Source organism: Macrobrachium nipponense, chromosome 19, assembly GCF_015104395.2.
Source record: "Macrobrachium nipponense isolate FS-2020 chromosome 19, ASM1510439v2, whole genome shotgun sequence".
Lineage (NCBI taxonomy): Eukaryota > Metazoa > Arthropoda > Malacostraca > Decapoda > Palaemonidae > Macrobrachium > Macrobrachium nipponense.
The window spans coordinates 400,450-417,688 of NC_061088.1; the positions used below are offsets into that span (position 1 = coordinate 400,450).

A 17,239-nucleotide genomic window follows, 5' to 3' on the forward strand; every position below is an offset into this window, starting at 1 on the left:
AACAACAACCAGTAAATATCTGGCTGAGTCATTTTTAAGGAATGTGTTACCCAACTGAAACTGGAATAAACATAGCCCAGAATATATATCTTTCCCCCAAGCATAAAACTAACACCAATTCATTGAAAATATGATATTCAAATCTGGTAAGTATAGTAATCATATTCACTGAGCAATTACATACTATTACCATTAAATACTGTTTTCAAAACAAACATTCTTCATTACTATAGGCCTTTTATCTTAGCATGCCTTACTCACATTCCAGTAGTTCCCACGTTCAACTGTCTGTTGTCTCTTGAACACAAGACATACATACTGTGCATAATACTGTGCACAGAAGGAGGAGACAACAGAGGTGCCGATTGCCTCAAAGAAGGTTTGCCTAAGCCTGGAAGAGCCAGCTAGGAAACTCATATGAAATAAGATGTTTAACACAAGTCTTTCAGGATAGAAAAGGAAGTGCTCTTATCACCAGCATGATGGGAGGGTGAATAAACAAAAGACTGGAGAACATGGGGACTTTGCATGAGAGTAAGTAAGCAGTACTGCATATGAATGATGGGGCAGTGATGACATAAATGACTATTATTAGTATCAAGAAAATTCATGAAATTTTATCAAAGAAGTTTTTGGAAAAATATTCAAACATACAGCAAGTACTCTCAAAGTGCCTATCCGCCAAATTCTACATTAAATCATGCATTTTACCATTACATTAAAAATACAACTTCACCCTTTTTCGTAACACCAGACAGTATCTCTTGACAGTATGTGCTGATGAAATGCAAACTATTGGGTTAAAACTGTAAACAAAAAAACACTGACTAGTCAGACAAAAAAAGAAAAAAAAACCTAGGATCATTCAATAATCCAGAGGGGGAGATTATTTTTCTCTAACTGAAAACTGCTGAATCAGACAATCTTTCCATGGAAAGCACGGGAAACATGTAAATGTATACTATAACCCTGAGCGAGGAAGCAGAATTGAGGAAAGTGACAAAAGCTTCTTCTCTCAGTAAGCACCGGATCTTTAAGACGCTTCGCAACGGAATGTCATTTACGGACAGACAGACAGACAGCCGACTGATGAGAAAAAAAATAAATAAAAATTGTCTGAATGATCAGCATTTCATTTTCACTTGTAGTTAGCAATGTAGGAAAAAAAAAACAAAGTTACCTTGTTGATGTTCCCTTCCTGCTGCAGGTCATATTACCACAACAACCCAGGTCATGGAGTAAGGGAAGACACGAAAGACGAGGTTAATGTCTAAGCCATGCCATTCTCAGTAAGACTTTAGATATATATATGTTTGGTAGTATACATTTTTATTTCACCAAGAGATATAGAGAGAGACAGTGAGAGACACAGAGAGAAAGAGAGAGAGAGAGAGAGACAGAAAGGCAGCAGCTCAAACCAGATTGAACAAAGGTGTGGCTGTTACTCCTGAATGACATAAATGCACTGAATAAGATTCAACACCTACTATTTACAAAAAGCAGCGAAAGCAGCAAACTTGTTCCTGCTATGATCACTTGAGTCCTTAAACAAATTTTTCCAAAACAATTCAATAAATTAAAATAAACACAGTCACAGAACTGATCAGCAGCACAGTCTTAAAAGACGAGCGTAGTCATGTTCTTCAACACTTGCTTTACAGGTTACCGTCGCAAACATTAAATGATAAGATTTAATTCTACGGAAATAAAAAGAGACAATACAACAACCATTCCTTTGCATAATCTGACTTATGAGACTCCACATAAGCTAACATCTTGGAGAGAGAGACAGAGAGAGAGAGTGAGAGAGAGAGAAAGAGTGAGAGCCATTCACAGCAAGACCATGTCATAAACTTTTTAAGTAAAATATTTTCTAAAGTATGTACAGTATTTACAGCTCATAAATTTTGGTTTCAAACAAATATTAGATTATGACAGAAAAACCATTTATCAATACTACTATTAGTTTACATAGTGAATTCTTGTATTGTTTTCTCAGTTCAAGGAAAATAATTCTGTTGCTTGAAAAGTACAAACTGAAATGAGCTCCAAATGGCTTTGCTAGAATCAATTACATAAGAAGCCTCTTTTGTTCTAATTCACCTTCCGAAAGTTTAGCATAAACACACAATCACACGAATCATTACATAGACCATTACATTTCACACATCCTACACTTGCTAATCCCTTAAAAACACAAGCCAGAGCAACTGTTACAAACAGCAGTTCCTCCCTTCAATTAATGAAGCTCTCAAAACAAGTATCTGTTGGCCAATATCATGCCTTAGTAAAAATGAGTCATTTCAACTCAACTTTTGTCAGCCCCATTCACTCATCCATTTATTGTTAACAACTATCTGCCTTGATAATATGCTAGTGTGAAGAGATTACAAACATCCTGAAATTGGTCTGTCATCCATTTCCCATCATCATATCTCTAGCAACTCATTCACAAACAAGAGGACAGTACAGTATGTCCCGAGGCTTCTAGTGAAATCTTTCTTGCAATTAATGTTTTTTATTTTATTTTAATCATAACACTGAATGATTGTCATGAAATAATCCAAGACCAACAAAATAAAGTCAGTGCAATCAAATGCAATTGTGCAACATAACTGAAAAGAAAAATAGTTGTAGCCCTTCAAGTGAAATGGATTTATGGCAATGCCTTGCTAGTTACAACAAAAGAAGAACTTGGAGATGCATCATCTGATCAGCAACAAATTCTAGTTTTGTCTGAATGGCTGTATCCCTCAAGACTACAGTTATTCTACAACAACAAATCCTGTTCAGCCGGTCATGCTACACCGTACATTCCATACCCACATATTGGTAACATTTTAAAACCCATACCTGCTTTGCCTAATTGAATATACCGTAACATATAGTACAGTATATTACCAAAAAAAAAAAAATAAAATAAAATAAAAAAATAAAAAAAAAGTTCTACAGACTGAGGTCATGCACTTTTAATAAATCATTGCATACGAAAATCACACTCTCCCAAAAAAGAGGAACTTCTAACAACGTACTATACCATAACCACTATAAGTAGTATTTTCAAAGACATAAGCAAAACTTGACATAAAGTTTCATTGTTGACACTGACACTTATAACCGTGGTGGTGAGCATGCTTTAAGAGCTAGATTTTCAGGTGCAATTATTGTACCAAGCCTAACCCACACAAATGTCAACTCAACACCAGGTAGACTGGAAGGTGACCAGAGTGTAATCCTAAAAGAACTCCTACTTTAGGAATCTTCACGGATAGAGATGACCTCTATAGAAAAGAAGTGATATTTTCTCATTTCCTCAAACAATCAGTGTTGTGAATGATCCAGAGTTTATCCCCCCCTCCCCCCATATTACCATATATCCAGAAATATCTATTCCTATAACAGAATCAAGGACATGGCGGCTTTCCTTAAGATTACAAATGGTTGGTTACTTGTTATCATTTCACTGCAACCCTTAAAAATTCTACCTCAGAGAAAGGGATATGATCATCTCACTACATAGGCAAAGATTGTACAATTTCTATTGTTTCATAACAAACCCAAAATAAAATTTAGCCTTAATTCTCAGTCAAATTCTCCCAATGCTGCAAATGAAGGTAGTAATCATCATTTGTCGGTTTGTATGAAAAATCTTGTTTTATTTAATGATTAAAATTTTCCCTGTTTCACTAAGCTGGGGATTATCACAACTTGAATTCTGTCATCTGTAAAGAAGAAATCAGGAAAACTATCCATTTGCAGTTGAAAGGAAAAGGCCGGCGTACTTATAAGAAAAACAACATGATTGGAATTCTGTGGTGCTTGGATGTCTCCCACATTTAAATAAGGACTTGCTTTTAAGCGATCTTCCTCAAGAAAGGATGAGCTTTCAAATTCTATTTTCAAGAAACCTGTCATAACAGATTATACTTTCTAAACATAAAGAATTCTTTGCAACTGCAAAACTATGGCTTTGATGACAAAACAGAACTTAACAAAAGCCTAGTTAACTTCAAAATGTTCCTTGGTGTTTTTTAAATTGTGTTTCTTACTTTCCAATGCAACAAGATTTTGTGGGACTGCAGTAAGACGGTGCTCGAGGTCTATGGCGAAGTTAAATATATATGTAAAACATACAAGACGACAACCCACCAAGAGGGAAAGATCAAACAGAATGTTGCTTAAGTGCTTTCATGTTTGATACACCTCTTCAAGGTCACTTGACTATGAAGTGTACTGAATACAAAAACACTTGGTCAACACTTTAAAATAAATTTGAGAAGCTGTGTATAACAAGAAAGCAATCAGTTAATGCTCCTTCTCACACCTTTCCTCATGGCCGGCTGGCATAATTACTAGTAGTACATATTCCAGTGAATTACTGTCAAGAAATTTATAAATCCACCACCAACAAAAATGACTGAAATTGGACTTCAGCGGCCTCCGAATCTTACTGCAATCACACAGAAAGTTCTATGCATGAACACAACAAAACTGACTAAAATAAATGTTCAATATTGCAAAACAGGGGCAAAAAAGCCACACCCTGTAGTATAAGTGTGATGCAAAGTCAAGCTGAAACTGCATCAAAGGCCATTCTTACGCTACACTGAATGCAACTTAAAACTAAACCGGTCAAAAAGGACAACGAATGACGTGATGCAATTCCACAATGACGGCTGCATCGACAGGACCAAAACTAGCAAGTATCCTTCCTCAAAAACCTTTGCCATGCTAATGCTAATATATGTATATATATATATATAAGATGTAAGAGAAAGACTACCTACTTTATGGAGGTCATGCTGAGTTAGTACAGATACCCAAACACCCTGAAACGGTCAAGTCCGTGTCATGCAAGAATATGTCACTTCCGTAGAGGTATGACCTATCTTAGGCACAGCTTACATTTTGGCATAATAATAATAATAATAATAATAACAATAACAACAATAATAATAATAATAATATTTATTGTATGCATTATTTAAGACACTTTGGCCAACTCAAGCACTTTTCTTTCACTTTTATGTTTCTTTATTAATACTTTTCTAATCATCTACCATAAATAACTTAAGGATGACAAGCATGCATTGAAGACTTGTTCCACTGTACATATTGCCAAATACAACAGACACGTTGCCTTTAGGGTAACAAAGGGAAGACTTACTTAAACTAAGATAGATGTGTATTAATGAATTCCAAAGGGTTAAATCTTGACTTACATATTTTCTACACTTACACCTAAACTACCTCCCTACACCAATTTTCCTTTCTGCATTCTAAGGAACTTGCAAAGATATTGCAATGACCTTCTTAAACCCCACACTACAACAAATATCTACCTCAGTTACAAAACTGAATTACCATGAAGCATTACTGAAAAAATACAAAACAGATGGAGGTTGAATCCTTCTCTGATGACGGATGTTCCTTAATGTAGGCCCCCCAAAATTTGATTAAACTTACTCTTCCATACAAGTGCTAATATGAGTCAAGATGGACAAAAGCCATATACGTATCAGCTATATCGTACTGCGTTGTAACATCTCCTAAGTATTAACAGGTACTGTACTGTTTATACATAAGAAACTCTGATGGAAGTAATAATACATATACAAAAACCTGACATACAATGGCACACACTGACAGCTTTGTCAAACTGCAACAGGTAAAACTTTCTTAAATGAAAAATGAAAAATGATGAGTGCAGGTAGTAAGCTTTAAGAAACCACAAGTCATTCAAAAATATTCTAACTTTACAGTTGACTTGAAAAATACTTTATTCATTTGAATAACAAAACTAAAAAAACATGATCAACAATTCTTGCTGACTAAAAATATTTCAAAAATTAAAACTCTTTCCCTTACACCTAGAACTTGATCTGACTGTTTGGATCTACTCTGCCTTGGGTAAAAATATGATATGGCAATCCTGATAGGAATAACTATTAAAGCTTTCCCTCCTGTATTTTCAAGTAAACTTTTCCCTTCCCAAAATTAATTAACCCCCAACAGCTATACTCACCGATGGTGACTTAGGCAATCCAACCCGCTGACCACAGGTGTTGAGAAGGTTGACCAAACACTCTCGCGCACGAGCCTGCAATGTGGTTGAGAAATGTTAAGCCTCTTAAATGTTGATGTGGTGTAATCTAGACAAAAGTCTTCCACAAAAAATAAAGAGCTTTTCCTATTAAATAATCTAAATCTAATAGTACGTATACTGCAAAAATATGACAAACTAAAATTAACCGACTGTATTTTCACACGAAACCAAGATAGTGTAGGTAACAATGAACTCTGAACTTGCATACCTGTGAAAGCCAAGGTCTCTTCCAGCCGGCAAGGTAACTGGTGTCAGCAGCCGAAAGGGAAACACTGCGTCTCGGAGAGGCCGTTTCTGCTCGATCAATTCCAATGCCACTGGCATCACTACTTACACGATCCTAATAGAAAAATTTGTCTTAAAGTGAAGGCATATATCACTGGAATACTATTCATTATTTATGTATAGTTCAGTTTAACTGACAGAATGGAATCTTCTTTCTTATATGCAGTAATGTCCGTTTTATCTGGATCTTGTTTTACAAAGAGGGTGTCAGATAATATAAATACTCGTGATACAAAGTGGGTGTCAGATAATATAAATACTATCTGATGGTTTAGTACCCTAAGTCTATTAACAGTAAATATTAGCCTTCACCTAAATTGTTCTTACATTTTACTAGATTTGTCTCAAATGCACAGAGCTACATATTTGTATCTAAACTAAAAGTTGCTTCAAACTGCATAATTTCTTTGCAATAACAGATTTAAACAAATATAGTAACAAATGGCTTTGAATTTCTCATTTTCACATCACAATTCCCCAACAAAATAAAGTCTTGCAAAATACATTGGCTCGTACAAGTATAAAAAAGGCGTAACGAGAGTGTGTCTTCTCACCTGTTCACGATCAGCCAGGCTCTCCCCAGTAGCCGAGCTGACTGTTGAAGACCCTGCGCTGGCAGGAGCAGGAAGCACAACCATCCCAGAACCCTTGAGGTAACGACGACCAATAATAGGAGTCTGGCTGACATCGAAGGTGAATTCCATGGTACGCCCTGTAAGGAAGCAGCAGAAGTTAATTAAACCCAAGACCTAATCCAAATACGTACAGACACCCCCCTAATTACGAACATTCAACTCACAAACGTCCAGAAATGCAAAAGTGATGTGTTTTAGGATGAAAAAATGCACAGTACAGCATTGACTTTATACCATACTATACTTTAATAGGCATGAAGAATACAGTAACCAACTCTACAAACATTTCAACATACAAACGGCAGTCCACAAGGTAATTCATTTGTAAATGATGTCTGTAACTAATTCAATTTTTAAAAAATATTTTCATAAAAGTAGTACAGCAATATTTTCAGATATATATTTCTATATTTATACCTCCCTTTGCTTCATGGAATGGAATGGAATAAAATGACAATTTGTCGAAAATTGCATTTTTCCTAACTATACAAACCTGAGGTCCTTTAACAATAGGAAGGTAACTAGCGGCAGCTGGGACGGTCGTAAGCTTCGAACAAGGGAGAACGGTAGTTAACTGCTTGTCCGATCGTGCGCGTGCGCCGCGCGCGCCCGAGAGGTGAAGAATCACTTTTGCTTTAGGCCCATGCAAAAAGTTGCAGAGTGAGGGGTGGCATGAGGTGGGACTATATGATAAAGGACCTCAGGTTTGTTATAGTTAGGACAAATGCAATTTTCGACAAATTGTCATTTGTTCCGATACGTAATACAAACCCTCGGTCCTTTAACAATAGGAAGACTCACTTCTTGGTGGGAGGAATCTGAGTCTTTTTGGTGAACAGACTGGTGTTCGTCCAACCCTGGAGTGCCTCCCTGGTCGTAAGAGCAAGGGAGGGATCCAAACCTCTGTCCGATTGATCGGGGTGTGCACCGCAGGATCAATGGTCAGACCTCTGGGCCAAGTACTAAGAGAGAGGCAAGCGTATCTCTTCGTACCAGCAAGCAAGAACTTGTTCCTGTTTGCAAGAGACAATCATAAAATGATGGGTTTGTCTCAATTTGGCATCCACTTCCTACCCCTTGTTGGAGGAAGTGGTGGATATTTACTCCTATCCCTACTGAAAGGATAGGATGGTGCTCTATTGAGTAGCTCACCTGCATCTCGTCCTTACCCAGCAGGGTGACGACCGTGTCCCTCTACCCAAAGGTAGAGGGGAAGAAAAAGATGGGAAGAGGAGCCAGTCACACTCTCATTCCTCATCCATTCTTACGGTCACACCAGGACTCGATGCTGTTCAGCCTGCGAGGGTCTGGGTTAACTACACAACGTGTTGAGCAACCACCACGGTTCCCAAGGAAAAAGATCCAAGGAACTGTGGGCAATATCCTGAAGGTAGAAGGTTGCATGCGGTCCGGTTGGACCAGGCGCCTGCCTTCATTACCTGCGCCACGGAGAAGTTCTTGCGGAACGCGAAGGGAGAATGATGAAGAGGCGTCCACACTCATCCTGGGTGTCGAGTTTCTTCAGACAGCTCCGTCGCACCTTCACAGGACAAAGCAGCATAGCCTTCGTATCGGAGGCGGTGACGTCCATTAGGGAGGGTATTGTGAAGGACTCGAACCAATCGTCAGTTACCGAAGGGTTCTGAGTCTTCGCTACGAAGATCGGTACGAAATCGAGCGTCACAAATCCCCATCCCTTTGTGCTTGACTTCTCAAGAGAAGTCATGCAGTTACCTAAGACGAAAAGAAGGGAATAGTCGTATGACCTATCCTCTTCTCGACTTTGGTTATGTACAGTACTCATACTGACAAGCTATTAAGACGAAGTAATGATTGCTCTGGAACAACCGAACTAAGTCCACAGCAATAGTTCGTAACTGACTCGGGCGCTCTGACAGCTGCCGACTGACTGGTTCGGAATCAGTAGAGGCAAGTTGTCCAAGCATCCGGGTAAGTCACGTGACCTTCGCCCTTTAAAGAGTTATGCTGAGAGACCAAAACAAATAAAATATTTGTTAGTCACCGATGCCGGACGGCGCGGCGATGATTCTCTTAATGCATAAGCTCAAAAGGCGAAAGTCAATTGCCTTCAAAAGACCGAGGTCCCTGATGGCAAGAAAATCTCATAGACGTTGAATCTCAGCTTAAGGAGAAACAACACTATGTGACGTTGAAGACGAAGGTAGGCAATGAATGCAACCTACGTCTTCCAGCTGAATCGAGAGAAGGAATCTCAAGATTCTAAACCTGTGCTTACAAATGACTGAAAACGCTAACCGCCATTTCATTGCTGTCCGTTGTGCAATGAAAGCGGGGCGTTCTTCAGTAATGAAACACAGGGGAGAGCCGCTTGAAGAACTGCTTCTCATGGGCTGAACGTTTGGAAGTAGAGCTGGCAGGTGTGGGAGTAGGCGATGTCTTTCAATACATCTGCTAATCCGGGGTGAACAATGAACAATTGTACACCTCCGAATACAAGATATTTTGAGGACAAACTCAGATTCCGCAAAAATCATTCGCATTATCGGGATACGATGCAGCAAGAGACTATTACAGAATTCTGTTACCGTGCGGTAAACAGAAAGATGAGAGTCGAATAGATATCTCTGTTTAAAATTCTCGCAATACCGAAGACGATGAATACTAGCGTTTCTCATCAGTAGATGGTCATTCATGTATGCGAGAATCCCCGTTAATCAGAGACTTAAGTCCGTGATTGTTGGGCAGAGATACGGTTGTTATTCAATCAAAGCAGGTGAGAAAGACATAAACAACCGTCTATCTCAAAGCGGCAGCTGATACTGAAATGCCTCGGGCAATTCAATACGCAGTAGCTGTCGCTGACTCGTCATCCTGAGTTGCCAAGTAATCCTTTCCACGAAGGAATGCGTTCGGCTAGAACCACCGAGCATAAAAAGATATGCTCGAGCAATTATATTTAAGCGAAACGAATTTCGGTAAATATAAAAGCTTAAATGGTGTTGTTGTGACAACACCATAAGTATATAAAATTGAAACTGGAAACTCCTGGGAGGTTGCAGGCCAACCCGGGTTGGGTTGCAGTTCAATTAGAATACTTTTCGTCTAAGTCGCAATCCGTAGAATAACCAGGATATGCGCCTACCCCTCGGACCATTCAACTGCTTAGCAGAATCATGTCGCGAGGTTAATATACGTAGTATATTTGTAGGATTCTGAACAACGATCTCCATCCTAAATTCTTTCCTTCAAGAAAACAAAATAAGGATTGGAGATCGACCACCTTCGTTCTCTATTAAAGAGAGTGAAGGAGAAGTCTTCCTCGAAGGAAAGCTTCAATGGTGAACAGAATACTAAGACGATAGTTCCAGCCAAACTGGATATTCCCGTCCGTTCTTCTCTATTCCAGGTTGGTCGCCTACTGTGAGATAGTCTTCTTTCAGCAGCAGTCTTCTTCCTAATGCTAGAAATTCCAGGAATTCGAGCATAGGCGAGGTTCCCGATTATCGTGTAACATATCGGGGATTCTCGTCTCGCTCACTTTGGACCGTGGTCTCGCCTAAGTGTTTGGAGATCGTAAGAAACACTAACACTCTGATGCGCTAGAAATTCCGTAGAATTCTAAGCAGTCTGCGAAACCCCCACCGAATTCGTCAAACGATATCGGCTGGTGGTCCTCTCGATTCCCGTAGAAATCGAGAATGGGGCAGGATCCCTCCTCAACGACCGGGGCTTACGTCAGGTAGGACCCGAAGGTCCCCCCTGGTAGCGCAGTCCCCAACGTGGGATCCTACACAGAAATCTCTGTAGGATCCTTCCCCTTTCCCTCATAGCCGTAAGGAGAGAGGGAATGGGGGAGGAATTGGATACTCGCTCGCCTTCCCAGTGGAACTAGCAGTTGGAGAAGAGTAGGAGCAGCCATCGCCTTGCGGCGATGGCCTCTCAGAGTCTGGGAAAACGTATCGTCAGGAGAAAACGTTTTCCCCGAGGAGGTTACGAACTCTCACTGTAGGTAAGGGTCTGCCGCCACTGTGAACGTCGTTTGGGTGGGGCTGATCGACACCTGACAGGAGAGAGCCGATACCGTCCTCCGACTCATTCCAGTCCTCGTCGAGGTCGAAACCTCTCAGGAGGACCGAAGGAGTATTAAATACGGTGTCCGAAGACACGTAGAAACGCCGCTGTCGCAGTAGAAGGAGGTGGAAGTAGCTTGATCGACCGGCCAGAACTGAGAGAGCCTTCTTGTCCGGAGACAGAGACTCTGGTTCAAGACAGAATAGGCAACCTCCGATCGCGGCATACCCACCGTCGGTTTGGGTTCCCTCTCGGGCCCCAAAACGACTCGAGCAGAGACATGGGCTCTGCTGGTGGGAGCGGCGATCCTTCCCCCCGGTCGTTGTGCTGACGAATCAGTGCAATAACCTGGGTAAAGTTACTCTGAATCTCGGAAGTTACAGCGTCTTGAGGAGTAGGACCGTCTAGTCCCTCCAACAAGAGCAGCTCCCAGGACCCTCCTCCTTCAGAAGAAGGACCAGCAACAGATCCCTGACGGTTGCCTCCAATCACTTGCGCGTACGTCCTGGTTGGTCCTAAGACCAACCTGGCACGTGCGGCGTCGTGACGGGATCGTGAGCGGCGCATCTCTCACGATCACTCCTATATACCTCGCTCTTCCTGGCGTATGCCGAGGAAGTTGAAGGTATCGGAGAGACAGAACTGACGCTACCCCCTCTCCCCCTGACGGTCGCCTCCAATCACTTGCGCGTACGTCCTGGTTGGTCCTAAGACCATACGTGGCACGTGCGGCGTCGTGACGGGATCGTGAGCGGCGCACCTCTCACGATCACTCCTAGCTACCTCGCTCTTCCCGGTGTAGCCCGAGGAAGTTGAAGGTAGTGGAGAGACAGACCTGACGCTCCCCCCCCGCTCGCTGGCAGGACCAGCGTACGTGGGGGGCTGCAGCCGATCACCAACCCGCGGTGGGGATCGATCTGCAGGCCTGGCCGTGCCGCTCACCTGTGGCGAGCGGCTCGACTGAGCACGTCGACCCCGGTCCCGTGCGTCGACGGAGCTGCTGCTGGTCACCGTATCCGCCCGGTCCCTGTGGTAGCGGCGGTCAGGTGACCTGCAGAGCTCGCTTTCGCCGTGAGACCGGTGAGCGTCCTCGCGGCACGTCAAACCGCTGGTACCAGCCGAGGCTGGTACCGTCGGTCGAGGGGACCTGGGGGACCTCTTCCCAGCCTCAACCCGTGGCCGGTCAGAGACCGTCACGTCCACCCGAGGTACCGGCTGGTCGCTGCGAGAGCGGCCGCTGGCCTGGCGAGAGTCACCTGAGCGGCTCTCGACAGTCTTCTGCTCCGTGCCTCGGTCATGACGCTGAGCGAACTCAGGCGTCTTAACTTTGGCTGCACGGTCACCCGAAGGAGATCGTACACTCGGAACTTCTCGCGGACGAGAAACCGAGCCGGTACCTGGCTTAGCAGCAGAGCTGCCAAGACCAGGCGAGGGTGTACCAGCGGTAGCCAGCACACCCTTGGTCCCCGTCTTCTTCTTCTTCTCAGAAGGGGAGACGGGCGGGCCCCGTTCCCGAAGGAACAGGAGGACCAGCCGAAGAACCCCCCCGTCACACCGGAATGTGACGAGCCCTTCGAAGTTCCCGAAGGAGTCTTCTTAGGGGGAATAACAAAACCCGGTTACCAGCTGGTCGCTGCGAGAGCGGCCGCTGGCCTGGCGAGAGTCACCTGAGCGGTTCTCGCCAGCCTCTGCTCCGTGCCGTGGTCTTGGCGCCGAGCGAACTCTGGCGCCGAAACTTTGGCTGCACGGTCTCCCGAGGGAGAGCGTACACTCGGGATCTCCCGCGAACGAGAGACCGAGCCGGAACCTGGCGTAGCGGCATCGCCGCTAGCACCAGGCGAGGAAGTACCAGAGCTAACCGATACTCCTCTGGTCCCCGTCTATCTCCTTTCCTTACGGAAGGGGAGACGGGCCCCGCTCCCGAAGGAGCAGGAGGACCAGCAGAAGGACCCCCCGTCCCACCGGGGTGGGACGGGCCCTTAGAAGTTCCCGAAGGAGACTTCTTAGGGGGGGGAGGCAGCCTTCTTCTTCTTTGGCTTATGGGCCTTAGAAGTCGAAGGGGAAGAGGCAGCAACAGACGAAGACGAAGATGACACCTTCCTCTTCTTCGTCAGCTCACGCAGGACAGTCGTCAGGTCCTCCATCCAGGCCGGAGTCGGGCCTATTGCCGAAGCAACACGGCCCGACTGCACCTGTCCGGAAGGACCTGGGACTGGGGAAGACACACCATGGGCAGGACCAGCATGGACAGGCGCAGGAACCAGGAGCGACAGGAACAGCAACCAGCTCAGGAGCGGCAGGAACAGCGGCAGCGGTAAACACAGAAGGGACAGCCAAGCCAGTAGCGGGAACCACATCAGCGACAGGTACGGCAGGCCCAGCCATCGCCTCGTAGAATCATCGGCAGCCAGCGTGGTACTGGCGGCCGGTCCAGGGGCGGAAGCTGCTGGAACAGCGAAAGTCTGGGGCAGGCAACACAAAGAAAACACAGGCGGCGGCGGCATACCCCTCCTCGGTACGGCGGCGACCGGCCCTCCCTAGAAGCGGCAGACGGCGTCACCGACACAGCATGGGGAGTGTAGACCAGCGGGGGGAAGCAGCATAAGCGGCCGTGAAGGTTGTAGTGGAGACCACTCCAAGGTCACCGCCCCAGACCTCGCTAGACTCTGCAGCAGATCGTGGATGCTAGGCACGCCCTGCAGCCGCAGTGGTCCATACCTGTCCAAGGTCGTCTCCCACAGCTGTAGCACCTGCGGTAGCACAGACAGATTAGTAAGAGGGGTTCCCTCACGCACGGGGGGGGAGGGGGGGACATGCCCCACCCCGAACGGAAGGAAGAAACCCCAAAAACAAAATACGAGGAAGCTGAGCGGGGGGGCAGGAAAGAAGACGAAGAATCGGATACCAAGGGAGTCGCGGGAGAGCTTTCCGACGACTTCCTGGCAGACCTTCGCTTCCCCTACCCCGCACAGCAGTGAAAAGTAATATGAAAATGAAACTGAATACTGCACTTGCGATTCACTTCATAGAACTTAGAGGGAAAAATCAATTCCCGGTAAGAGCGGAAACTTGATCCATAATAATATGATGCTATCATAAATATATATGAAAATGAACAATACTGCACTTGCTATTTTCACTTTCACAGCAATAAATCGTAAGGATTAATTCCCGGGTAAGAGCGGAAATTGATCCAAAATTAAATTTGATGCAATTAATAAATGAAAATGAAAAGAAAACTGCATTGCGAATCCACTTTCATTGCATTCTATTCATACAAAATAAGAGGCTCTTGCCGAGCGCAATCAAGCTCTCGGCAACGAACGCACAGGGCAAAAATATAATGAAAAAGAGTACTTACATCTTTCAATTACACACTTTCGCCCAAAATACATGACTCGGCGCGAGTGTCGCCCGCCCTCGGCACCGAGACATAATTCAAGGGTTCAATTCATGAAAAGAGCGGAAATCGCCGTCTCTACGGCGATAGCTCCATGTTGATTCATAATTAAGTAATGAAAATGAAAACAGTGTACTTACAGTTTCATTTTCAAGTCAAACCAAACCATTAGTAGAAAACACAATATAAACAAAGCATACGACGATGAAGCGGGCAGAGAGCGATGACGAACACGTCCTTCACACCCGCGGCCGAAAGCAAAAGTGATTCTTCACCTCTCGGGCGCGCGGGCGCGCGCACGATCGGACAAGCAGTTAACTACCGTTCTCCCCTTGTTCGAAGCTTACGACCGTCCCAGCTGCTGCTAGTTACCTTCCTATTGTTAAAGGACCGAGGGTTTGTATTACGTATCGGAACAAATGAGAAATTTAGGCACAAAGCCAAGCACTAGGAACCACAGGGTCAATCAGTGCTATGATGAGAATTAATGAAAATAGAAGTGTTACAGGTTTGTTTCATATAAGTACAATAATGAGTTTAAAATGGATATTCTGAAGATCGATGTTTAAAATTGTAAAATTGTAGAGATTTAATTACTAATTAAATTAAAACTGCCATAAATGAGATGCAAAAGACAGCATTCTAAGTCGACAATGTATCGAAGAAATAAGGAAACAATTGATTCTAAATATGTCAATGTGATTACCAGGTAATTCTTTCTTGAAGTGTGGCTCAACATCAGTGAACACGTGATGATCCCAGTAATGGGTGTGAGAAGACGCTGGGGGAACAACCAAAGACGACGACCTGGTGACAGCCATTTTCAAAATTCGAAGGGCATCCTTCCAGTGAGAACCCTGAAAAGTTATATCAAAGTTAACACTTTTTTTTTTTACTTATGGAGTGAAATGAGAGAGCAGGTCCAAGAAAAGTTATAACACTTAATAGACCAGGAATTTGCAACACTACAAAACCATATACAGGCAGTCCCTGGTTATCGGCGATCCAGTCTTATGGGGTTTGTCTAGCACCATAAAACTGGTGACTTATGGCGGCATAACAGGCTGAGTTCTAGTTATCGGCGAATAATAGAGTTATGGCGCCATAAAGTAACGGGCTGATTTCTGGTTATTGGCGAATAATAGAGTTATGGCGCCATAACGTAACAGGCTGAGTTCTGGTTATCGGTGAATAATAGTTATGGCGTCATAACATACCTACCAGAGGCACCATAAGGGTGCTTATGGTGCTGATAACTGGTTATCAGTAACATAAGCGCCATTATGGCGCCATAAATCGCCGATTTTCGGTTAATAGCAGTTTTTGCTTATTGGCACACCCCAGGGAACTGCCAGTACTTAATTCTACATAACATACTACATCTATTAACATTTCTCTTGTCTTATTAAGACAGCACCAAGCAAACCTGATAATCTAAAAGATTTTGACAATATACAATATTCAAGGGTAGATGCATTGTATGTATTATACAGCCATAAAAAATTAACCTTGTACTTTACTCATTTATATTTTCATCTATTTATTTATTCATTTATTTTTTTCATTACTAATCTGTTCTTTCTGTATTTCTTATTCTCTAATTTAACTTCTTAAAGTTTCAAGTCAATGGTCCCTGCAAACTTGTTCCATATGAATAGGGGTTTATCATCTGAAAAATATTAATAATGATCTCACTGGGAAACAAAATACAAAACTGACACACATCAAATGACATTCCAGTAACTTGCTTCCAGAATTAATTACTTACCTCAATATATCTGGCAATAACCCTTAGCAGATCTCCATTAACAAGTTGTGCAGCAGCAGTGTTCATATCAATGTAATGCAACATACAATGCAAGATGTTCAAGATTGGGTTCTGCACAGATGCTGGTCCTTTTTCTAAAACCTGTTGTTGGGTTATTTAATCAATAAATGTTAATATCAAGGTAGTACAATGTTAACATCAAGGTACAATGGGAAAAGAACTTTGAGAAAAAAAAAATCTTGAATAAATCAAAGTCCTCAGGAATTCCGGAGTCAGTAAATGACCATATTTTACAATCAAGCTGATATGAGAATTATATAAATGATAGTATACATCACATACAACGACAAGACCAATTCAATTCATACCTCAACAAGGAATGCCATCAGGCTGAGTGACAGATGTGCATATGAATCATGCAGATACTTGACCACACACTTGGTCCACTGGAAGCTCTCCTTGCTGAAGTTGCGGCGGCTGTACAGGGTCATCACGGTTGCTAAGTTTTCCAACTGCTTGCCCTTCTCATTGCAAACCTGAAGGATACATTGACAAATGTCATTAATATATAAAAACTTTCATGAGGTCTAATTGCACCAGGCATATTTCTAGTGGTCTCAAATTAATTACTGGTACTAGATTTTTGAGTTTCGTATGTTTGGCACCAATGGATTGTCTGTTGCTTCCAAATCATAAGTCAATATTTGTTATGCACATTTCAAAATAATATCGGAGGTCTATTCCTTAAGATGGCAGTTTAAAATAAGTCTCCTAATGTTTCCTTTCAAAATGCCTACTACACACACCATTTTTAAAAATAAAAACTGCAAGGCAGCCTTGCTCAGCATAATTGAATGAACCTTTAACTGTGTTATTTCTTGTCATTTTGTAAGTCTTATGCTAAAAATTGGGAATAAAATTTCCTCAATTTCTACTAATCTAAAACTGATCAAGCATTTCACTTTTAAAATTTAATAGTAATAAAAGTTGAG

The 17,239-nt window shown here is 42.9% G+C and overlaps 1 protein-coding gene across 9 annotated transcripts in view; it reads right to left on the reverse strand.

Annotated features, from left to right (window-relative positions):
• LOC135213159 (protein furry-like) overlaps window positions 1-17,239 on the reverse strand; it is a 165,044-nt gene that overhangs the window by 48,147 nt on the left and 99,658 nt on the right. For 5 of the 9 annotated variants that reach the window (XM_064247163.1, XM_064247123.1, XM_064247130.1 and 2 more), the window contains 8 exons: window positions 16,616-16,783; window positions 16,248-16,388; window positions 15,186-15,336; window positions 6,946-7,103; window positions 6,315-6,446; window positions 6,026-6,100; window positions 4,788-4,829; window positions 1,181-1,201 (listed from right to left, as the gene is read on the reverse strand). In XM_064247163.1, coding sequence (XP_064103233.1) covers window positions 1,181-1,201; window positions 4,788-4,829; window positions 6,026-6,100; window positions 6,315-6,446; window positions 6,946-7,103; window positions 15,186-15,336; window positions 16,248-16,388; window positions 16,616-16,783 — 888 coding nt within the window. The remainder of the gene's footprint in view (window positions 1-1,180; window positions 1,202-4,787; window positions 4,830-6,025; window positions 6,101-6,314; window positions 6,447-6,945; window positions 7,104-15,185; window positions 15,337-16,247; window positions 16,389-16,615; window positions 16,784-17,239) is intronic. The other 4 variants (XM_064247113.1, XM_064247149.1, XM_064247139.1 and 1 more) reach the window with 4 other exon arrangements.